General features: G+C 32.1%; 1 protein-coding gene across 13 annotated transcripts in view; it reads right to left on the bottom strand.

The window, feature by feature from the left end:
• Window positions 1–26,065, bottom strand: part of CHD9 (chromodomain helicase DNA binding protein 9) — a 251,575-nt gene that overhangs the window by 107,000 nt on the left and 118,510 nt on the right. For 6 of the 13 annotated variants that reach the window (XM_051979833.1, XM_051979832.1, XM_051979838.1 and 3 more), the window contains 3 exons: window positions 17,449–17,786; window positions 2,189–2,300; window positions 1,577–1,633 (listed from right to left, as the gene is read on the bottom strand). In XM_051979833.1, coding sequence (XP_051835793.1) covers window positions 1,577–1,633; window positions 2,189–2,300; window positions 17,449–17,786 — 507 coding nt within the window. Of the gene's footprint in view, window positions 1–1,576; window positions 1,634–2,188; window positions 2,301–17,448; window positions 17,787–18,940; window positions 19,365–26,065 lie in introns of those variants that run through there. The other 7 variants (XM_051979839.1, XM_051979841.1, XM_051979840.1 and 4 more) reach the window with 3 other exon arrangements.

Below are 26,065 nucleotides of genomic sequence, written 5' to 3'. Positions count from 1 at the left end.
ACCTGTTTCATATTGGTCCTTTTATGAATATAAATTTGGCAAAAAGCATCTTTTTCAAGGAATAAAAGTCATTTTCTATGAATTTCCATTCTTGCCTGGGAAAAAGTTATATATTTCCAAGAGCAATTCAAAATTATCTATAGTATAGTAAACTCATAGCTATATGGATCTAAAGTACTCTTTCTAAACTCTGTATAAAGCTTCTTAAGAGCAAAAGTTGTTTCATTTTTGTCTGTACCCTCAGCACCAGTATTGTGCTTGGCACACAGTAGGCATTAAGTAATGTTTGTTGATTGATTCATTTGTAAAGATGTAAATATATTAATCTAACATATTTTTCCTCTTATATAATAAGTATATAATCATGTCATAATATTCAATTTTTTCAACATATGTCAAGACATGATGATTTTAAAAAATTAATAATCATACTTTTTAGGCTCTAAAGGCTAAATAAAACATAAATGAAGGATTGGCTTTTTATCTTATCAAACTAATGTCATAGTATATTGTATTTATTCTAATAATCAGCTATAAATTAAGCAAGCACTAATTATTTATTCTCACAAAAGTACTTTGTAAACAACAAGAATCATTTTCTTACTAAACAGTTTTTTCAGGTATACAGTGCTTCATTGAATGTGTAACCTCTGAACTATAAATGTGTCTAAAATATCTAAGTGTTTTTACTACTTTGTGAATGTGTAAAGTGGTGACGTCAACTATTAGATTATAAATATACATTTAAAAAATCATTTTCACTTTTTACAATATTCTTCAGAGTACTTTTTTAACCTGATAAGTCCTCCCTTCCTTATTTTTACATTTTCTCCCTTCAAGACTTAGGGCAACATCAAAGCAAATTAATGTAGATTGAGACAACCTTAATTCAGGCATTTTGCATTAGTGGCCAGAAGCATTATGATTAATTAATAAAAACACTTCATTCCTATGACATATTACCTGCTTCCTATAATATTCCCAATAGGGTTTGCAGAAGGCAAAGCAGAAACCCTCCAAACATGGCAAGCCTGAAAGGATAACACCATCAACTTCAGGCCACTAGGCATAGTCAGACCAAGAAAATATCAAATATTAAATTAAAGGTCTAAGGTAACAAAAGTAAATTTCACTTACATACCTATGAGATTTCTTATGTCTGACTCCAAATTAAAGATAATTAAGTTATAATCCTTTGAAACTTAAGTGCTTTTGTCACTCAAAGGACTCTCAAGAATAATACACTTGGTTTGGTAATTAATTATAACATAGTCCTTGTCAACAACATTGATCTTTTATGCTAAAATTAAAGTACAGAGATATTACAGTGAGAAGCACAAAGAAAAAGTACATGTTGTACACTGAACTATCTACACTACCAATTCATTATTTGGTACTTCTATAATGAAAAAATGGCCAGTATTATGGTAATAAAAAATTAACCAGAAATTCTTTCTGTTGAACAAGTAAAATATTAAGTTTACTTAAGTCAAGTACAATACCATATATAGTATATATTATATATGAAGAAATAATCTAGGCCATATAGTATCAGGACTTATATCACTGCCCTTACCTCAACTCTTGCAGCAGCCCAGGAGCCTTGAGCCACTACTCTCCATTGGATAAGAAGCTGCATAAGGAAGAAGAAAGGCCATTCAGGGGCTTCCTGGCCCCTTCATAAAACAACTGCCACTATCCCTACTGCCAAGAGCAGCACTTTATTTACAAAAGTGTGGAGGGTGAGAAGACTGATGATGAACATATTATGTATTTTCTCTAAGCTCACATAGCTATTGTGACTACCTCAAAAAGAAAAGAACTAAGAACAATATTAATAGATTAGGGAATTTTAATAGAATCATTGTTTTACTTGGCATAATGAAAGTACATGAACTCATACAGGCTTTACCAAAATTCTGTTCCATTTTTATCTTTCTCTTATATTTTATTTTTAAAAACCACTTTAAAAAATTAAACCTGCATACATCCATTTACTGGAAAAGCATTATTCTCATTACTACACTGCTGTTATAAAATAGTATCACCTAAGGACTTCTATAAAATGAAATGTATTTTTATGAGCAAATAGGTACGTGTTTTCATTGGGTGAAATAATAATCAAATATTCCTATGAATATCTGCCTTTCTTTAAAAATAAAGCAAAACAAAACTTTTAAAAACTTACTTGAGAATCTGCATCTTTGAATGGACGCTGTGGAATCTGCTCAGCATCAGACAATTCATCTGAAGACACATTCTTTCTTTTTTGCTTCTTACCCAATGTAATAATGAGCTTCCTGTTTCAAGATTTTTAAAAAATAAAGTTAAAAGAATATGTAATAACCTTTGTCATAATTTCAGATGATTCAAATTCACATGGAAAATTTTCTTATAATTTACTGATATTCCAATAGAATTTAAACTTGTTGAGGGAAGACTATTTGCAATTTTTTTCTTTCTCTCCTTAGACCATAGAATAATGTCTGTATATATTGATGTTTAATAAATGTTTATTTAATTGAATAGAATGAACATCATTCAAGAATACTCCAAAAATATGATGGCTATTTGTAGGAAATTCACAATGAACATTTAAATAGACATGTGTAATTTAAACAAATGGGTAAAAATGTATCCATGTCAGAAATACACATGGAGTATAGGAATCTCAAATGACTGAATCTTGCTTATTGCAAGTAAGGTGATATACCAAAATCTCCTAAAACCAATTTGTAGATCATATAGGATAGTAGCAAATGGATCTGGTCAATAATAAAACCAGTAAGAATTTATTAAGAGTCTTCCTTTGTTCTGGGAATACAAAAACAAAATGAATAGTCACTGCCCTTAAGGATCTTATATTTCATCATATAAAAGAGCATGCATAAATATAAGTTTATACAAAACACATACAAAGTAAATATAAGGTAGTTGCTGTAGAAAGGACCCATGTGTGTGGGGAGGGGAGCAAAAGTCTTATACAGAAGATAGCATTTGAGAAGCTCTGACTCTAGAGATTCTAAGAGGCAAAAAGGGTTGTATGCTAGATAGTGGGAACAACCCATGACAGTGGGAACAACCCATGCAAAGGCACAGAGACAAGAATTAGAACCTTGGATGTGAAGAATAAAGAGTAATTATTTGGCTAGACTATAGAATGTGTGAAGTAAAATAATGTGTAATAAGCCTGGAAAGGTAGACCGGAGCCATGTTATCAAGGATTTAAAATGTCAAACATATTAAGGATTTGATCCTAGAAGCAAGAATAGTTTATTGAGCAGAAAAAAAGAATGACATGATCAGATTCATATTTTATTAGCATAATTTTTGCAATTAGAGAGAGAGATAATTGAGGTAAGAAACCAATTAGAAATCTATTTAAATGGTCCAAGTAGGACTAGGTTGGAACCTGTGGGAATGACGAGAAGAGAAATGAATCAAAATGTTATGGAGGTAAAACAAGATGGGTAATTTGATATGTGGGTAAGGAAGAATGATGAGTCAAGATATAAATCTAAGTAACTGTAAGTATGGTGCTTCTCTCAACAAGACCAGGAAAATTAAAAAGAAAGATGAATTTGCAAGGAGAAAGATGTTGAATGTTTAATAAATGTTTATTATTCTATTCAAACTGTTCAAAACTATTCAAAATAGGCTGAGTTTGATATAACTCAGCCTATCCAGTTTGTATCCAATTTGTAATCCAGTTTGTAATCAAACAGTTCTCCCAGAAAATAGGCCACAAATAAAATGAAACAGCTAAAGTGAACGAGGAATCCTTAAGTAATATCAAAGAAATTCTATAAATCCCTTGTGTATGTCCTTATTTAGCTTACTCATGAATGGTGAGTATGGTCTATAAGTACCTAAAATCTGTTACTAAGAGTAAGATAACAAAAAAGTTTCATCTTCAACTTACTTGGCTCTCCTGACAATAAAAAAAATAGTGGTCTTAACCACTGGCACCATTCAGGAACATTCGATAATTTGGGAAAAGTCTGGTTTCCTTAAACTACCAAGGTGTACAACTTTACCTTTCAAACATTAGAACAGCGAAAATTCTGGAGTGGTGAAAAACCTCATTATCACAATTCTTTGTGTATTCATGTGTACGTCTCTCTGCATCATCAATGATTTGTAGAATATTAAATGCTGTGGATAGATTTTTAAGGAATACGAATCTCTATTCCTTTAGGCACTGATTGACTAACTGAAATGCAAAAAATAGCTTTTGACTAAACAGCATATGGTGCCCATCAGGCAGTGCAATGGGTGGAGGGCTGGATTTACAATCAAGAAAACCTGAGCCAAAATACTGCCTCAGATATGTCTTAGTCTGACAGACACCTGTGCGCTTACCTAAAGCAATTCACTTAACCTTTCTTAGTTTCAGTTTCCTCATCTGTAAAATAAGGGGTAATAATAGCATTTCACAGAGCAGTTTTAAAGATCAAATGAGATAACAAAACTTATAAAATTATTATTATTATTGTTATCAAGCTCCATATAAAACTTGGATGAAAAAATCTCAGATCATGTGAAAAAAGTAACTAAAAGGGCGTACTGTTGTCATATATTCTAAGAATATCACAAGCCAAAAGAAAGGTGCCATATAACCTAAAATATTCATTGCTGCACTTTTTAAATTTTTTTGCAAAGAATTAGAAATAAAGGTGATGTCCACTGACTAGGAAATGATTAATCATACTAATACAAACATGTAATTGCATATTAATGTACTATAAAAAATAACCATAAAGAATTCAGAAAAACATGGAAAAACTTAGTGAACTGATACAGAACGAAGAAAGCAAAATAAGGAAAACAATATACATAATGACAACAATGCATGCACAAAGTTTTTTTTTTTTCCAAAAAAGAATTGAATCTACATAATAATGATGAAAACTGGCTCTAGAAAAAATCTGAAAAAAGGCATCTCTCTTCCCTTCATTTCAGAGGTAAAGAAAAATTTGTTACAAAGACTAGCTCTAACGTATGGAATGGGGGAAAGGATATATTCAGAAATAAATGATATATAAAATGAAATAAAAATAAAAATAATAAATATTTAAAATTTGGTTGGACTCCATACAGACAACATTCTACTTCTGTACAATTTTCATTACCAAAGATTATAAACCATACTAATGAAAAACATAACAAGATTGCTAACAATGAAAACCTGAACATGTCGATCTTTAGAAGGCTTAGACTGGTCTAAGAATGTGAAACAAAAAGTTGAAAGTGAAATAATAAAATAAAATGGTACTATTAAACAAGGTGTTAAAGAACCTTCACTAAAGTTCCATTCCAATGCCTCATGTATGACAGTATTGTTTTTGTTTGATTAGGTTTTCTCAGCAAAGTATATGTCTAGCAGATATTACTAAGCCAGGCAAATTTCTAGTACAAGCTTGGTAATGGATTATATGCTGAGGAATAGTCTTAAGTAAATCTGGAAAAGCTAGTCACCACGTCAGCCAACAAGTCATTTTTGATAAGAGCAACTCAAGGCAGATTTTAGGAAAACATAGAAAGACTTATATGAACTGATGCAAAGCAATGGGAGTAGAACCAGGAGAACACCGTACACGGTAACTGCAGTAATATACTATGATCCACTGTGAATGATTTTGCTATTCTCAGCAATACAATGATTCAAGACAATTTCAAAGCACTCATGTAAAATTGTTATCTACCTTCAGAGAAAACACTGATAGCTGAATTCATATTGAAGCATACTGTTTTACAGAGCACTTGAAGTTATTAATCTTTTTAATGGTATAGCTTTCTAAATTACAAAAGATAGCACAGTGTATATATATATTAGAAGGCTGGACTTGGAATCAAGAAGATCTGGGTTTGAAGGCACTTAACAGTTCCTTTAAATCACTTAACCTCAGCCTCAATTTTCTTATGTGTAAGAATGGGGATCACAACACTTAACTGACAGGATTTTTGTTGGGATTAAATGAAATAACATATATAAAGCAATTTGTAAACTTTAAACTACTATAAAATATTGGTTGTTTTATTACGTGATTCCATATCTACACTTAATATGGATGTTGTGAGAATAGCTGTTAGGAATAACTTTTCTAAACCTTCTCTCAAACCTCTTACATAACCTTCTCCGCCTCCAACCTTCTTGGCAGATGACTCAAAGTTTCATTAAGAAAATAAAAGCAGTTTAGTCTTCCACCAGGATAGCTAGGACTACAGCTCATTAAAACTTCCTGGGTATCCTAAGTCCAACACCAATTAGAGCCCTGTGGAAAGACCTAGCCTAAGTAGGAAAGAACAAGCCCATTTCTCTCATAATAGGAGTTGAACTGGGTCCAAAAGGGATCATTATATTTACAGCTTGGGTAAAAACAGGGAAACCCAGTCTTCTTTCCATTTTTCTCTTCTCCACTACTTTATATCTCAAAAGCCTTTGACCTTCTAACTATGAAGATGTGGAGCTTTTCCCCAAGTACAACCTCTCTTTTTGTATCCTTTACCGCTTCCCCATATAATTTATATTGGCAGACAATTCCCCACAATCATCCTCCCTTCTAATTTTCCTTTCTCCCTATTAAGCCATTTTCTATTACCTACAAATACAATCAGATCTCCTTTATTCTTAAAAAAAAAAAAAAATCAAGGCCTGAACCTGTTAGAGTTCAAATGTTGGAGTTCTTGTTCTTCTCAAAGCACAGCCGATTTAGAGGCTTAGAGCCCTTCGGATGTCTCCAAATCCAAAGGTTCTGTCCTTCAGCCTCTGCCTCTGCTTTCTTCTGCCTCCAACCAACACAGAGATGGAATGTCTCTCTTGACTCCTTCTGGGGAGCCCAGCCACCAACTACAGTGGTGTGAGATGAAGATGAATCTGGTTGTCCACTGAACTCTCCACTCGTAGCTTTATCCTCTGAAAACCCTTCGTCTGCCACCAGAGTCGCTCCTCTCGTGTCCAGCTGAACTTTCTTCTGTGACCAGCCAGCCAAGAGGAAATAATGTATTCTCCATAGATCCCTCATCGCTGGCCTTTTATCTGACTCTTCTGAGAGAATGGGATTATGGGTTTTCTCCCATAGTGCTCTCTGGCCCAACGAGCTTTAAGGGAGGTGTGGACTCCCTTGAAGTTAGAAAGTGTACTTTGTGAAGCTAGCATACTTGTGGACTCCAATGAGTAAAGGTGTGAACACAAGCCTTGTATTAATTAGTTCTACTTAGTACCTTGTTTCAGGTTCTGACCAAAACATCTTCTTGTAAGATTAGATCAACTCTAATTAGTTAGCAGTTAGTAAGGATTCCAACATGAACCAATTAATTTCAAGATGATATCCTAAATCACTTCTTTTTTTTTTTTCCAGAGTCAAAAATCTAAGAAAAAGGTGTCTATACTCACTGCTTCTATTTTCTCTCATTTATTTCTTAACCCCTTGTGAAATCTTGCTTTTAATTTCATTTACTTGAAACTATTCTCCCTAAAATCTCTGCTGTTAAAATGTTTTTTCAGTTGTGTCTGGCTCTTCATGAACCTATCTGAGTTTTATTGGCAAAGATACTGGATTAGTTTGTCATTTCCTTCTCCACTTCATATGGCAGATGAGCAAACTGAGGCAAACAGGGTTAAGTGACTTGCCCAGGGTCACATAGCTAGAGTTTGAGGCCAGATTTGAATTCAGGAAGATGAGTTTCTGACTAAAAGCCCCATATTCAATCTAGTGTGTCACTTAGCTGCCATCTCTCTAAAATTACTGACAAATCTGAAGGTCTTTTCTCAATCCCTCTCATTTCCAGAAGCATCTGACATTGCTGATCATCTCTTCCTCTAGGTTATTCTTTTTTCTCTGGATTTTTCTAACTTGGTATCCTTTTATATTTCTTTCTACATATCTTAAGTCTCTTTTGCTGAATCATTATCCATATCACATACCCTCAAAACATGACTGAAATGACCCTAAGTTTCTGCTCTCTTGTCTCCCATGTTCAGTTATTTATGCAGATGGTTCAGATTTATATTTCTAGCACTAGTCTCTCAATTGAGTTCCAGTCTGACATCATTAAGTGCCTATTGGATGTTTCCTACAATCATCTCAAAGTCAATCTACCTAAAATTTTATTGTCCTCTTCCCCCACTTCTGAAGTGCCTTTTTAAAAAATCTGTCCTAGTCACTATCTTTCAGTCAGTCAGGTCCCCAACTAGGGAGTCATGCTTGAGTACTAGTCTTACCTGGAACACTGAGGATTTAAATAGCTTGCCCAAGATCATATAATGAGGATGTGAAAGAAGATCCTAGATTTAGGGAAGGAATCGTGGGAGATCACTAACTCCCTTACTTTATAGGTAAGGAAACTGAGGTATAAAAGGATTAAGTGATTTGCCCTCATCATGTTAACTAGTAAGTATCTGAGATAGGAATTTGAGTCCATGTCTTAAAAGACAGATAGTGCAGAGGACAGAATAATGGGGCTAGAGGAGGGGAAAATTAAAGAATGAAAATCTGATCTCAAATCCAGCCTCTGGCATTTATTAGTTGTGTGACGTTAGACAAGTCACTCAACTTCTGTTTCCTCCCAAAGTTATGGTGAAGATCAAGTGAGATAACACTAATAAAGCACTTAGAATAATGCCTGCCACACAGTTGGCACTATGTAAATAATAGCTATTATCATTATTATTATTAAGTCTTTCTAATTCTAAGGTAGACTCTCTAACCACTATGCCAATGGAATACTTTTTCTTTCCCACTTTCCAAAGTAGAAATTTTGTTGTTTTTTAAATAACTGTGACACAGCTATATTTTTATAGCATTCATAAAATCTACTGCCAAACATCCTTTTATTAAAAGGCAATGTATGTCTTGTTTGTCCCTATTCATTCTCCTATACATTCCTCACAGTAACTTAAGAAGATAATCTATGTGACCTTTTCATATTTTAAAAAATACATAAAAAAGGCTTGATAATAAAGAGCATACTTCAGAGTCAATTATACCTGGGTTCAATTCAGTCTTTGAAAATTCTTGCTATAGAATCTTAGGCAAGTTAGTTACCTTCACATAATTCTTTTAGAATATAAATTGTGGGAGAGGCTAATTTGCATTGGTAGTTTCCTCACTGTGAGTTCTTGACATTAACAAAATAACAAGTCTGCTCTCCCCCCAAAATATTCTAAGTTTTAATTTTAATTTCTCCACTCAAAAAGTACTTTCCAGGTCATCTCTTTTTGTAAGTTCTTCCTATTCCTTCCTTGAACCACCGGGGAATTAATTTAAAATTAGTTTACTTTATAGTATTTTTAATATACTGGCCTCCATCAGGTCACAAATAAACTTACAACAGATTCCTCCTAGTTGGCATCCCAGCTTCAAGTTTCTCCCACTTCAGTACTATTCTCCACTCAGCTGTTAAAGTAATTTCCCTAAAGTACAGATATGAATATGTCACTTCTCTCCTAAAACATTCACCCAGGGAAAGGAGTGAGAGAGGAAGAAGAACTAGCAGCAACTTCTTACTATTTCCAGGATCAAATATAAAATCCTTCTGGCATTTAAAGTTCTCAACAATCTAGTACTTTTCTATCTCTCTTGCCTACTTTTACTTCATCCCCTTTTATGTGTTCCACAACTCAGTGATAATACCTCCTTGTAGTTCCTTGAACACAACAATCCTATTTCCCAACTCTGCCCCTTTTCATTGATTATCCTCTAAGACCCAGAATACTCTTACTTCTATCTTAACTTTTTGAATTCCCTGATTTCCTTTAGATTTAGCTGAAGTCCCATTCTCTGCTGGCGTGGGGTGGAGGAATCTTACATATATAATTCTTCACATTAGAATTAAATTGCTTAAAGATGAGACCTGTTCTTACTTCTCTTTGTATTCTTACAGCTTAGCAAAGTGTCTAGAAGCTATGGTAAGCATTTAATAAATGCTTGATGACTGAGTATAAGCATCTAAGATTTTTAAGTTACTACAGAAAGGAACAAAGTAAAAAAATGGGGAACTATTAGAAATACAGGATACATATGCAAGTCAGAACATGCCAAACATCTGCCAATAAAAGATTACACTTTTTGGTCAGTGGAGATATCTGAGTAATTTTTTAAGTATCATGCAAATTAATCAATGAATAAATATTTATTTAACTGTCCATTATGTATTGGAATACATTGTATTCGGCCCCGAGGATACAAAAAAGTAAAAACTGAAATATCCCTGTCCTGAAGGAGCTTATATTATTTTAGAAAAGACAACATATATTTATACACTCTGGCCCTTTATTTGCTGGTCTATAAAATGACAGGATCAGATTATATAATCTTTAAAGTTTTGTCTAGGGCTAGATAAAATCAGCCAGTTTTCAAATATGGAAGCACAAATTATGAAAGATAACTTGACAAAATACTCTACCTCACAAATAATCAAAGATAGTCAATGGTATCATATCACCACATATTCATTAAATTATCAAAACCAATTAAAACTCAATGTTGGCAGGGTTATGGAAGAACAGATATATTCATTTATGCTAGTAGACTTAAAAACATAACAAATCTTTTTGGAGACCCATGGTTGCATACATCACTTTATGTCTAAGTCCGACTTTTCTTGTGCAGCAAAATAACTGTATGGATATGTATACATATATTGTATTTAACATATACTTTAACATTTTTAACATGTATGGGTCTGCCTGCCATCTAGGGGAGGGGATGGAGGGAAGGAGGGGAAAAGTTGAAAAAGGAGGTTTTGCAAGGGTCAATGCTGAAAAATTACCCATTCATATAACTTGTAAATAAAAAGCTATAATAATATAAAAAAAGAAATATCCACTTTAACATACCCAGAAAAAAGATAGTTACAAAAATCACCTTAGAGCTAATAATTCCATTACTAATATTATATGTGGTAAGAAAAAACAACCAAAAAATTATTCTTATTCACACTTTTTCATAGCAATATTATATATAATTGCAAAGAAAATAAAACTTAAAATAAGGGAACTATTTGGTAAATTATGGTACATTAATAAAAGTGGAAAACTATAATGTAAATAAAACTGACACAGATAAAACTAGAAATACTATTATAATGCAAAATAATAAAAAAGCAGAACTAGAAGAATGGAAGATAGACATACCAATTATTACCATATAAGAAGAAAATGAATGTTGTGAAATTATAAAGAAAATACTTGGTTTCAAAGATATATGAACCCACATTCTCAGTAAAGATGGGAATATATAGAACATTATAATGTCAGATTCTTTTCAATGTGTTAATCAGTTTTGCTAAATTGCCTTCTCATTAAAAAAAAAAAAATGTCCTATAGGATGACTCTGGAAGGAGAAGAGGAAAAGATACATGGAGAGATTTGAATGATATAAATTGATCATGAAAATTACAAATCAATATAAAAATTTAAGACTGTGTCCTATAGACTCAGTAACCATACTTATTTAGCAGAATAAGCTAAGCAGGATCTCTCATCCGAAAAACTGTTAGTAAGTAATTTATTATATTGTAGCTTTAAAATCAGAATGTTTACTGATTCAAGCTGCCACCATACCAGGCAAGTCATCCTACCTGAAGCAGCAAAGCATCCTGAGGGAAAGATGGGAGACTGGTTCACTGAGTCAAACCAACACCACCAACATGGTCTTGCAGTGAACATGCTTGCACTCGTGTATGTGTGTGTGCATGCACGCACTTACCCTTAGTTAATCATAAGACTCTATTGCTCAACAGATATTAGAGTTTAATATAATTGTTTTAAAGCTAGTACTCACCATGCAAAGATAATTATTTTTTATGTCTTCAAAGACTTAATAGAGAAAGTAATCATTTTTAAGAGAAATACATTACAAAGAAGAAGAATTATGAGGAAGACCATAATATATAAGTACACAGAATATCATCCTATATATTGTGGTTCTCCCACTTATTAGCTAAATAATCTTGGATATCAAGAAAGCAATGGAACTGGATGTGATGAATTTTAAGTTTATTTCTAGTTCTAAGAGGCTACAATTTTAAATCACAGAAAAATTTATTAATTAGAACCTTGTTCAAGCTTGTTTTGAAAATGTGATAAGATATATTACTAATATTTAAAATTTTTTAAAATTAAATGACAGCAAAAGAAACACCAACAACTTAAGTACATTTTGAAATACAAGTTGTTCCAGATGGCAAAGTACAATGAGGAATTAAGGTACTAATTCAGCACATTAACCCATAAAATATATCTGTCTTTAAAAAACTCTAGAAAACTCCCTATTTGGTATGTCTACATTTGACTTTCACATGTAATGTATGCACTATCTAAATCCTGCCCACATACCATTAGTAGATGCTGTGTAACAAGTTTTGTTATATACTGTGTCAATCTATAATTGCCCCCTGTTGATTCACTCATTGAATAATTGGACAAACAATATATCTTATTTCATTAACTCATTTGTTATGATTAATTCACTCATAGTAAGTGAAATAAAAGTGTATTTTTATAACAATTTTTATTTGGAAGCATGATGTACTATTTTAGAGTCATTAAACAGAAAATACTTAAAAGATAGTCATTTCAGAAAAAAAGGGAAAATCAAGCAGGTGAAATCATAATTTCTAATTGTAATAAGTGTTTATCCTAGAAAAAAAAATTTCCCTTTTAGACAAACTTTACAAGGTACTTTAAAAAACTTAAATGAGGATCATAGGTGTAACAGTTAAATGATATGGACTGTTCATGGCTATCCTAGTTAAGATTTTTATTAACATTTTAAGGCACTGTGTTTTTTCAACATAAACAGTCATAGGGTAACCAACTGGATGTGACATTCATCTTTGTGTATTTGCAAGAAATATACCCACAAACAGAGACTCATTTAGTTATGTCCATATTAAATCAACACCTGGAAAAAGAACAGAGTTTTTTTTCCCCCATGAATTCCTTCCAAATGCTTAAAGAAATGAACAAACCTGTCTTCTGTTTTCAAACAAGAAATAGATGTTACCTTTTTTTTTTTTTTGAAAAACATAAATATAGGCTTATTTTTTTAAAATTCAACTGAAAAATAAATTGCTGTTTATAATCCTATGCTATTCCAAAGAGGTAAGTCACAATGCACTATTTTCTCTTTGTTTCATTTTCTGCCTTAACTAAGGATATTAAAAGTTACTTTTATTACAAGTTAGGAACTTCTTTCCTATACTAATTTTTAAAATATCACCATGAATAATAAAGGAGACAGCTTTAGTAAATAAAGAGTAATCAATTAAATAAAGCAGCTAAAAAAGGTCTTAGAGACATCTAGTCCCATAACCTTATTTTTAGGAGAGGAAAACTGAGGTCCAAAAAAGTTGAGTATCTAAAATCCTACAAATAAATGGTAGCAAACTAAGCTCAGATTCAAACCCTTATGTCCTGACTTTAAACTCAGCACTCTTTTCACAATTACTAACTTTGAGAAGCAAATCAAGTAAGAATGAAAAACAAGTATTTATTAATTTTTTTTTAAGTGCAAGGCATTTTTGCTGAAGATATAAATACAAAGAATGAAATAATTCCTTACCCTCAAGAAGGTTAAAATGATAATATAAATTGTCTCAATATACCACTGCATAATCTAACATAGTAACATGTCCACAAAGAAACTGCTATTGATGGTCTTCAAATTTTGCTAACACATCACAACTCTTACTCTCCTAAATTAATAATCCTAAATTATTGCATTCATACTTCCCTCTTATAATTTATGTTTTATTTTGACAAACTGAACTCAGATCTAGATTTAAGTATATTTATGGATTTGAAGTAAACATTTAATCTTAAATTACTTCTGGTGACTGAAAAAGTATCTTCTTCCTAAAAGGTAATTTCTCAATAACCTAACTGGCAGTTGGACTAACCACTAACAAACAATGAAGTAGAGTAGGGTTTTGTTTTTTTTTTTTAAGTTTCCCTTGGCACTGTTTTCCTCTTTTTAATGCTACTTCCTGATGCCTAGTATTCCCTTAAAGCTGCTTGAGTTCCCACTGAAGGACTTCATTTTTTGAGTTTGCATTACCTACCAAAAATGATTCATTCCTTTTGCAGACTATTCCCCCAACTACTTACTTCACCTACAAATTATTTTGATTCTAGTCTGATAACCCAATCCATACTAAAATGATATGTAAAAACTGGCTAACAGTTTTATGGTATTACCCTTTCCTTAGGCCATCTTTGAATTTTAACTGAGGTTTTTTAAACAGAATGTTTTAATGAAGACATAAATAGCCTAATGTAACTGAAAGTGTGGCTAATCTTGGACCAAGATTCTTTATCCCAGTTTATTCATTTCCTATATATACTTCTGGTAAGTTACTTAATTTCTTTGCATCTTTGTTTCTGATTTTGTAAAATAGGTATCAAGATTTAAATCTAGAAACTGTCTTCCTTACAGACCGTACAGTCTAAAACCTTTATTTTAAAGAGGAAGAAAATAAAACCCAGGGAAGTTAAGTAACTTGTCTAAAAGAGGCAGAGCTAGGATTTATATTCAGGTCCTTTAACTCCAAATATGGACATTCAAGCCATAAAATAGTACCAGTGAGGTAGGATAAACGACTTTATGATTCTTGAGAGGATAAAATAAAATCAGTAAAAACTTATATAAATACTAAGTATTTATTATTAATAATTCCTAAAAGTAACTCAAATAATTAGTATTTCAGGCATGTACCAGGTTACACATATTTTAAGAGTAGACCTCTGATTGCAGCTGTGACATCTTCCATAAGTTACAAGTAACAGCCCTAGTTTCCTAAAATAAGCAGGAAAAGAGAAACAGTAATTTGAACTGGCTTGTATTTATCAGTAGTTTAAATGAATCAAATGGAAGTAATCAATATATTTAAATACTCTCAAAATACTTATGGAATCAAATTATCTTATGACTACAAATCCAAAATGACAATATATGACTGTCATAGACCCATTACAGCATTACTTACTGAAACACTGTAACTTTAGTGAAATATTTGGTTGAAACTATCAGCTAAAATAGAACTATTCAATTATGTAAAGATTTCATTTATTCAAATCATCATTTATTTCCTTTTAGAACAGTTATCAATTAAATGATCAAAACTCATTACAGAGAACTGATGAAATAGGCTACCTATTAATTAGCTAGAAAGGTGATAGAATAAATATAGAAAATAAGATATACATTTTTAGTAAAGATTTTCCCCCTCAAAGATGTGTGTATGAGGAGTGAAAAGGAAAGAAACTTATTTTTAAAAATAAAATTTTAAAATGCAAATAGACCCTTTTTTCTTATAGTCAAGAAGTAGTTTTCTTCTACGCCAATAACCTACTACTCATACAAATACCAAATCTACTTTTTTTTCTTTTGTAATATCACTTTGTCATTAGACCTTTACCTCAACAAATTTGTTCATCAACTATTTCATATTATTTCTATACTCTAAACAAGGAAAAAGCCAACCTTACCATTCTACCATAATTACTTTCAGCTCTTTGTTGTTTTGTTTTTTTTCTTATCACTAGGAAAGATACTGTCAAAGTTATGTAGCGAATCTTCATTATCTACATAAAAACTTTTTTTCTATTACTAGGAATGATACTCTCAATGTTATGTAGCTAATCTTCATTATTAACTAAACAATAATCAATAAAATTCTAAAAATATAGTTAAAAAACACATCATAAAATTGTGCTTATATGGTTTTATGGTTATTTTGCTTTTATCACCAAGTCTTTCTCGACCATTTCTTGTTCAAAATTCTGAACCATTTCTTCTTTGATCATTTCTTATTTCATTTATTTTCTTTTTTTACTACTCACTTCTTGAGTGTCTCCCATTTAGCAGGTCCTAAAATTTGCTAACAAAATAATATCTATTGTCACTTTGCTCTGATTCTTCCCATTTGAACATTTCTTATTAATCTTTTTTTTTTTTTTTTTTTAAACATCATGGAATGGCTTGGTAGCCTTCAAACCAATGTACTATTATTGCTTATAATATCTGAACTAATTTAAATACTGAAAAAAAAATCTGAAATATTTTAAACCATTTAAATGTATCAAAGATTTAAAAAATTGGTTTCTCTCAATTGTCTTTGGAAAATCTAAAACTTTTACTCACATAACTAAAATTTACATGAATAGAAAATTTAATCTTCAAACTTCATTGATTGACCACGGATAAAATACAACATCAATTTTATTATAGAGCAACAATAGCATATATGTTAACATTGTTCTTTTTAGAACAATTCAGTTTTGTTATTCCATTTAGAATGATAATTTTTTCATAATACTGATTAGTTTATAATAAATGAATTTAAATTTGCATATTGATCACCTACAGAGTGCATTTTAATTTTCAAAATAAGTGAATTCTGTTAAACAAGCATACTTCTGTGTGAGTTAAAAGAGCACAAATATCTATTTCGATTTATAATATTCTCTAGAAAGATAAATTATAGGCAAGGCTCTCTGAAAACTTTAAAGCACTCATTGTATATGAATTGCTATAATTATTAGAAATATTTCTCCAATGACTAAATAGCGAGGCAAAAATCAACCTAAAATAGGAATAATAAGTTACTTGCAAGTAACAACTTCCAAAAATGGTTATAAGAATCAAATGAGGCAATGTAGATAAAGCACTTTGTAAATCTTAAAGCCTACATAAAAGTAAATTACTATTATTTCCTAAAATCAATTGTTCAAATTATTTTTCCATTATTTAAAGATAGATACTTCATGGCAATCCACTAAGACTGTGAACAAATTTATAAAACTTGAAGACTTTTTTGATCTACTTTCTCAAAACAACCTTGATATTATATTAGGTGATGAACATTAGGAATTATTTCCCAATTTTCTACACTGGAAAAAACAACCTAAAGGTCAGTGTGAGTATGAAGAGCTACTGAATATGGATATAGAAACTCTGCCTCTTTTAGAATGCATTTTATTGTCTTCTTTCTTAACTACAATGCAACTGATGAAACATATATGCAGTGCTAAAATCCTAAAGTGAATTTCAATGTATGCTGAGTTTAATGCTAATACTAAATTAAGGCTTTTTTTTTTTTTTTTGGTTTATGTTTTTTGCATTAAACTAAAATATTTCAAAATCAAAGTTCCTTCTATTTGTTAAATATACATTAGCTAAAATATCAAAATATTAGAAATTTTGGGAGATAATTTGGCACAAAACTCAGCCTTTAATAAAATAACATGGCTTCTAAAAACATTCCTTTATATATATGGTGACTAAGAACTATAGTATTATTAAAACTAGGTGTAAATAAACATAGCATACCATACAAGCAGAAAGAGGGCTAGTTCAGTATAAGAAATGTTTTTTTTTAATTGCCAAACCAGTTCCACTTTTAACAAAATTAATTGACAAACTTAAATATTAACCTACTTACCCAATTTTTGTCTTCTCCTTTAACTTGGTTGAAGAACAAGTTTTTGTTTTCTTGCTTTCTTTATCTTTTGGCTTAGATTTCATCCTTCTACCTTTTTTTTCCTCCTTTCCTTCAGCTGAAACACTGGGAAAGTTTTCAGGGCTCATTACTCGAGGAATGTTTCGTTCTCCTCGTTCCTTTGCTTTCGCTATTGCTTCCGATATAATACGATTAGCCTTTTCTTGCTTGCTTTCTGATTCCACTTTTCTTTTCTGCTTCTTTTCAGAAATGGCTCTCACCTGGGTATTCTGTAACTTAGCATATGTCCCAGAACCTTCAGTTTTCTTAGAGGAAGGAGGCTGAAAAAACAAAACAATCTATTTTATATAAGTACATCTAAAAGTGAAGTACATCTAAAGTCATTCTCATAAACATTTGGAACTAGAAAATTCTGCTTACCTAGTAAAGTTGAATTACATAAGCAAATATGTTAAGTGAAGTAAACAAAGCTAAGAACACAGACATTTTGTTTGACCAAAAAGTACAGTAGATTCAAAACAAACAGAATTGTGACTTTTAAATTAGTATTGATTGTATACCCAAAGCAAAAAACAAAACCCCCAAACAACAAGATGGAACAGATTCATTGAATTTTCATAGCATTCTTGGCCACTTCTGTAACTGACTACATCAAATCATAATCTTGTAAATATTTTGGTGCATTTAAAATAAAACTCTTTCCCCTCCTTTCTGAATTTATAGGCTACAAAACTAATAAGTATGTAAATTATTATCCAAATTTAGATATATTAGTTGTAAAATTTCTTAGTGAATTAAAAAAAAATCTCTATATTATAAATAAGCACAATCTGGGATCATTTCTGTATATGTATAATCTCATCAAATACATACAGTACCTTGCATAAAATTGAGAAACTTTTAGTTCTTCTATGAGTTTAGCTGCTCATTTTTTTCCTATTCAAACAATTGTAGAGAAAATTAATTCTAATAGTTCTACATTAAAAATACTAATGTTTTTGAAATATTAAAGGTAAATACAAGGCAAATTTTTAAAAAGGAATGGAAAGAATTTCTTATTCAAAACACATGCACACAAATACAGAACAGATCACAGTTTTGCTATTTTCTCACCCGTAAACATGCCTCTGACTACAGCAAAGGGAAAAACCACCAGGAATTTCCAAACACATTTTCAGACAAAATCTAGTATACTTCACTGGATACATTTTCTACAGTGCCTCATCAAAGGTTTCACAGCAGTGCTGCAGCACTTGGAAAAAGAGGCAGGGTTTAGGCTCACTCACTAAATGCCACCTTAAGGCCTACAGGCTATAACAAATAACCAAGACTCGAGAAAACAGCAACAAGCTCAAGATGGCGATGCAGTACGACTCCCGCAGCAGCAGCCAGTAATAAGGAAGGTTATTCAATCCCATTAGCCTTTTAGCCCAAAGAACCCCTCCTCCTCCCACTCATTCAGGCTTTCACTTACCCTTCCTCTTGGCCTCTTCACTGAAGACATTTTTGGCGTCAGACAAAGGCTTGCCCTCTGCTTTTTCACCACCCCAGGCAGTGCTCAAGAGAAAAGCATTGAAAGAAGATTCCTAAATGGCCTATTTAGCAAGCTGCAACCAAGATATGAACAACCCTCCACAAATACACATTGTGATTTATCAACATATTTCTTCCCTGACAAGTATATATTCACTGTTTAGCCTACTCAGGTATGACAAAGACTATCAACCTCTCCTAAAAAGCTGAGTTTCCACAAAAGCTGTAAGCAGATAGCCAGATTCCAACAAAGCACGGAAAGAAATGAATGCACAAAGCATCAAAATGCATCAGCATGAATATTAGAGATGTCGTTAAAAAAATACTGACTCCTTCTGCAGAAGTAGGCCAGCAGATGGTGCTACCAGTTATTATTCCATTAGACTCTGCAATTTAACCCCCAATGGACTGCTCTTCCCTACATGTGGCAGAGTTGTTAACTCTTACTCTGCCACTTCACTCCTCCTGTAAATTTTTTTTAATGTGGAAGAAAATACTGACAATTTAAAAAGAAATTATAAAACTAAAAACTATGATATGGCCTAACATGCTATATATACATATGTATACATACAAACATATGCATATCTATCTATATACACAATACAGATATCTATAAAATTTTTAGCAAAGAAGATACAAAATTATTTATAATATAAAAATACTTTAGGATGATCAATGAGTTAAAGATTGGTCCAGGAAATGGTCACATAATAAGTTGGAGCTTTTTCTCAAAAAATAAGACAAGTATTGTAGTTTCTTTTTTTAAAATGTGTTATACTTTAAATTGTAAAAAGAAAAAAAATCATTACTACAGGCATCTATATTTAAATTCACAGATATAAATTTAATTTCAGTTTAACACTCCATTAAAAAGAATCAAATACAAAGCCCTTCTATCTCAGTGCTGATTTTTAATTTAAAAAGTATTTACTTAACATTTCTTAATTTGAAGATCAATAAATTTATTTTGGTATTGAAAAATTACAACAAATTCACTTGTATCTTTACATTACTCAGCAAATAATGTTTAGTGTTAAGCTTTTCAAGTTTAGTTTTAAATTTGTTTTCTTAAAAGGTTGTTTATTGTGGCAATAAATTATAAATGCTAAATGTAAAAACATCACATCTAATTTTTAAAAATTTATCAAAGCACCTACTGTGTGTGCCAGGTGCACTGCGTTAGATCCTGAAAATATCTTTCATCATTTTGGAAGTGTTTTCACATAAAATGCATCACTAAAATTAAATTTCATTATTTTAGTTCCAGTTTAAAAAACAAACAAACAAACAAACAAAAAACAACCAAAAAAAGGCCAACTCCTCTGCTGCCCTTGGCTAAATATTTGATTTTACTATCTCGGTTTTCTAAACTGTAAAACAGGAAAAAAAATAGAACTGTTTTGCATAAAATATGTAAAGAATAATTACTGTGAAGAGCTTGTAGAATAAACCAGCTAATCTAAGAGGAGTTCCATTGTTAATATCATAAAAATTTCCTATCAGAAGGTAAACAATAAATTGATATAACCTAACTCAATTTGGACTATTTATAGAAATCATTGATAAAGCAGCACTGGCACAGTCCAGAAAACTCCCTATTTGCATAAAAGCCTAAGTTGGAATATACCCAATTTATTTTTTGATGAAAAAAAAAAAGTTCCTGGGCATGATATTTCATGAATTTTCTTGTGTAACTAGTGATTGTATTCATAAATATTAGTTCTGGATTGATTGAATATGGTACTTAATAATTTTTTTTTTTTTTACCCTCTTCATTCTCTCTTCTCATCATGGCTTTCCCCTTAGTCTCACATTAAAAAACAAACAAGCAACAACAACAAAACCTTTCCAACTCCCCCGTCTCCAAATCAATAGGAAAAATGTTTTAATTCTCTACTAATGAACCTCAGTCCCATGCTAATTTTGAGAATATCATACTTCTATTTACCAACTACTTCAGCCAAGTTAAATTTGTAAATTTGAAATCATCCCATGCTTCTTTTTCAATCATTTCTCCCTTTACACCATTAGATGTCAAAACTTGTCAAAATGACAATCACTTTACAACATCCCTTGCACCATTCCCTTCTCTTTTGAGAAACAGATATAGGCATCACCCCAAGTCAGTTTCTTATTACTAACCATAGCCACAAACTCCTAAAATGAATCTTCCCTAACATCTTCTCTACATAACTTTTGGAATAATCATCCTAAAGCACAGGTCTGGCCATGTCAATTCAAAAACTTTCTTTCAGTCAGTCAGTGATAAGCATAATAAGTAAGGGTTTACTATTTGTCAAGCACAATGCTAACACAAAATATAAAAGTAAAAAAAAAAAACCCTTCTTTCACATGAAAAATAACTATATGTACACACACACACACACACACACACACACACACACACGGCAGATGTACAGAATAAATGGAAAATGGAAAGTAATATCAGAAAAATGTCTCTTCCCCCATCTTCCCAGGACAGAAAGATAGAAAGAATACAAAAAGCCTCTTGCAGAAATTGAGATTTTAGGTGAGACCCCCAAAAAAATCAGAGAAATCAGAAAACAAAAGTGATAAGGAAGTATTTAAGGTACTGAGTCAAAAAGGAGAAGACGGAACATCAAGTGGGCCAGTATCACATTATCACAGATTAAGAAGGATAAAGAATAAAAAAGAATGGAAAAGTAGGAAAAATGTGAAGGTCTTTTTACATGACAAACAATATTTTATATAAGATAAATGGAAAACCATTGGAGTTTACTGAGTAGAGGAGATAATCCAATATTGCAGGAAAATCATTTTGGTATTAATGAGGAAAGATTGGAATGGGAAGAAGCTTGAAAAAGGATGGCCAATCAGAAGGCTCTTCAATAAAAAAGGCATGAAGTAAATGATGGCCCTGACCCAGACTGCCAATTGTGTAAGTAAAAAGAAGAGGATATATATAAAACATGTGATAAAGGTAGAAACAACAAAGCTTGGGAAAAGGCTGGATATGTGGGGTGAGGGTGAGGAGCTGAGGATGACACCAAAGTTATGAGATTAGATGAGAGAGAAGCTGGTGGGGCCTTTGGCAATAACAGAAAAGTTGAAAAGAAAGGATTTTGGCTTGGAGGGAATACAAGCTCTTCAGCATGATATTTAAAACTTTTCACAACTTAACTCCAACCTACCTTTTTGGGAGTTAACTGAATGCTATCTCCCACTCACTCCTCTCCTTATCTCTAATTCTTAGAATCCTTAACTTTCAAGACTCAAAATATCAGAAGAACTACCTGATTGGGATGCAGACGACCCAGTTCTCACATACCTAATCTAATAAGCCCATTGATGTTTGTACTAAAGTAAATAATGACCAAGAAATCCAATAAAAAATTAAAGTATGTAACTTCTACCCCAGAATTACACAAAAAGTCAACTGTCCATGGGCAATAGGAAAGGGGTGGGACAGGGGGGTGGCACTCTTATCACCAAAGTTAGTACCATTACAGGGTAGACTCCCAGTGCAACCAGAGGCTGGACAAGTATAACTTGTAAGGCTGTGTTTAGAAGCAGAAAGAGTGGAGGGATATTTTGAAAAAGCCCTAGAGAGCAGCAGCTAGGGCAGTAACCAACATGGTGCTTTATCACTTAGATTTTGATAGCTCAAATATAGAAGCTCTATGAATCCTAACACTTTGTCCTGAAAGTCCAAGGAAGACCTTGAAGATCCAGGGCCTGGAACATTAAAAATCTAGGTGGTCCTAACTCTAGGATATGAAGGTCAGTTCAGGAACCTAGGGGACTCACAGCAAGAACAAAAAGAGTCAAATGATACATCTAAAAAGGGAGCAAGAATGAAATGTGAAAAAACCCAGGAGAAGCTGGGTTTTGCAAAAACAAGTTGGGTTAATTATGCCATCTAAAAAAGAAGTAGGGAATGGAGTATGGCCTTGACACAAAATCATAGTTCAAGAATTAGAACTGAAGAGACAAATTTAAAAAATAAAACAACCAGTATTAAAAATCTTTACAAGTCTAGAAATCTTCCCAAAGAAAATAACTCCCTAAGAATTTCAAGTCATTGAGCAAAAGCAAGCTAAAAAACATGAGGAATTTTTTACTGGGAGCACTGATTTAGTTGCACTCCCATAATTTTGCTGGAAATGTCACTCAAACCACCAAACTTGCTTTCAGCCAAATCTCCAGTCACCATTGAAAGGAATTATGGAAAAAAGGCCTATCTCTGTCATCACCACTAGCAACAACTATGTACCAGCTATTGCCAAGAGGCAGATAAATACCAATACTTTGAGACTACTGATCCAGTTTGCAGGACAGTTCTTCTGTGGAGAAAAGATTAGCAATCCCTACCATCTCTCACTTACATACAATTTAAAAACCAGTGTAACTAACAAGGAGGGCATTCTCAAAAATGGGAGGCAGCGTATGCCCACCAAATCTTTGATTGGAATTGCTCTTAGATCCTATTGGAGATTCTGGACCCTAAATCCAAGAACCTTAGGACCATCCATGCTTTCAGCTCAAAACCTTCAGATATCATGAATTAGAAATAAACCCTATAGAATTATAACCTGACAACTGCTCTTCAAAGTGCTATAGTCATATCTATTGAAGACTAAGAAAAGAAAATCCTTGTTCTCAAAAGCCTAAAAAAATAACCTGGCAAATGGTTAAATAACAGAAATGGATATTATTTTATCAGTAAGAATTACATTAAAGGAGGGGAATTAACTTCTGCTTTGCTACTGTGCCCTTAGGATTATGGGATCTTTCCATCTGACTTTTAGTTAGAACCTTCTCTATGTGTTGTCAATCCCACTAAAATGTGAGCTCCTTGAGAAAAGAAACTATCTGACTTTTCTGTTTCCATCCCCAGCACTTAGCACAGTGTTCTGTAAATCATAAATGTTTCACTCAATATTCATTAGAGAGTCAAAGAGGGGGAAAGGATATTACCAGGATTACATAAACACATAAAAGAAATTAAGTAAGAATTTTTTTAAATGGAGGTAATTAAGAAAAGGAAGGAAATCGAATAATGACTTTAGAAGAAATATCAGGAAACTTTATCCAAGAATGGCATCCCAGAAAATTAGAACAGACCAAACAGCAATCAGTGAATTTATAAAACAAGAAATTATTAGAACAAATTCAAACAGAGGCAGAAACAAAAGGAAACAGAAAGAAATGTATGCTATCTAAAATGAAAAGTAACAGTTTGAGAAATAATCGAAGAATCACAAGACTCCTTGAAAATTTAAATCGCAAAAACATACCCTGAACATTATATTTCAAGAATTTATAATGAAAACTACCTTGATCTATTAGAACCAGAAGACAAAGTAAATAGCAAGAATCCATTGATCAATTCCTGAAAGAAATCCCAAAAGAAAAAGTCCCAGAAGTGTCACAGCCAAAATTCAGGATTGCCACATCAAAGAAAAAATATTACAAACATAAAAGAAACAGTTCAAGTAGAAATTACAGCAAATTATAGAAAACCTTCTTTACTAAATAAGAGATCTTAATATGTAACATTCTCAAAATATAAAGACTTACAACTAAGAATCACCCACAGCAAAACTGACAATATAAAAAAAATCTTTTTAGTAAAAATTTGGACATTTAACTGAAGAGGGAAAATTATTCATTAAGCACCTACTGTATGCCAAGCACAAGTTAAATGCTTTGCAAAAATTATCTCATTTGATCTTCACAACAATCCTGCAGTTTACCACACCTGATGGATATCATTAACACCATTTGACCACTGAGGAAACTAGCAGAAAGAGGTTAAATGATTAGCTCAGGTTCTTAGAGCCAGGAAGTATCTGAGGCCACATTTGAAATCAGATCGTCTTAATTCCAGGACCAGTAATCTGTGGTTATCTAGCTCCTTAATGAAAACAAAAGACTTTCACAGTATTTCTATTAAAAGCTCAGAGCTGAATGAAAACTCTAAAATATAAGGAAACATGAGAGTCCAGAGAAATCCAGAAAGGTAAATTTTTGGAGCAATTGGAAAGAATCATTTGATGGCATTGTGCTAACATTCTAATAGAAGGAGAAGAAACACATGTTCTTGTAGAACTTTAATGTCTTCATAGCTTATTGAAGGAATTAAAAGAAAAATGACTGTTTTTGTTCTAAAGGTGAGAAGTGGGGAAAAGAAAGGGAGAGTGAAAAAAGGATTACAATAATGCAAATAAAATAAAGGAGGAACTGGAGGAAGAACTACCATTTCTAATAATTAGGGTCCAAGAGAAGAGGAATATACAAACCAAACATGGAGAAATAAGTTAGGAAAGCATTTTTTTTTTTTTTTTTTTTTTTAAGATGAGAGGGGAAAAAGGAGGGGCAGCTGAACTACAACTTGTGAAACAAAGGAAGAGTTGAACATACACAAATACAAAGTCAACAAGACAAACATCAGAGATAAGGAAAGGAATTAAGAGGGAAGATAATACTAAGCTGGAGAAACAGTGACAAACTTCCTGACCTGAAGTAAGGCTTAAAAGTGAGAAGAAAGAAAAAAAGAAAATAAAGAAAAAAGAAAGGCCTAAGAGAATGTCTTAAATTGCCTCTTGGATAACTGGAGAACTACTGAACAAACTGTGGTATAGTCATGTAACAGAATATTTTTGGAAGAAATGACAAACGATGATAGCATTAAAAGAAAAAGAGAGACCCCAGAAGAACCAGATAGAATAATTTATGCCTCAACACTGCAAAGAAAAATGATCTTGAAAAGTTTAAGAACTTTGATCCAATGACTAAATATGATGAAGTGTGTTTACCCATGTCCTGAAAGAGAAGTGATAAATAGTAGATGCAGAAATATATATGCTTATATATTATATAATCTTTTTTCTTTTGGTTTTAATTGGGGGAAGGGGTTTGAGGGAATAACAATAGATACTCCCCCCAAAAAGAGGAGCATTATAACAGAAGTTTATTTAGAAAAAAAGCAGACAAGAAAGATAATTTTAAAAATAATATGTAGACTCATGTAAACTTCTTTGTAAAAATTCCAAGTAAGTATCAAATAACAAAATGAACA

Source organism: Antechinus flavipes, chromosome 2 (assembly GCF_016432865.1).
Source record: "Antechinus flavipes isolate AdamAnt ecotype Samford, QLD, Australia chromosome 2, AdamAnt_v2, whole genome shotgun sequence".
NCBI lineage: Eukaryota > Metazoa > Chordata > Mammalia > Dasyuromorphia > Dasyuridae > Antechinus > Antechinus flavipes.
This window is presented reverse-complemented; position numbering and strand designations above follow the sequence as displayed.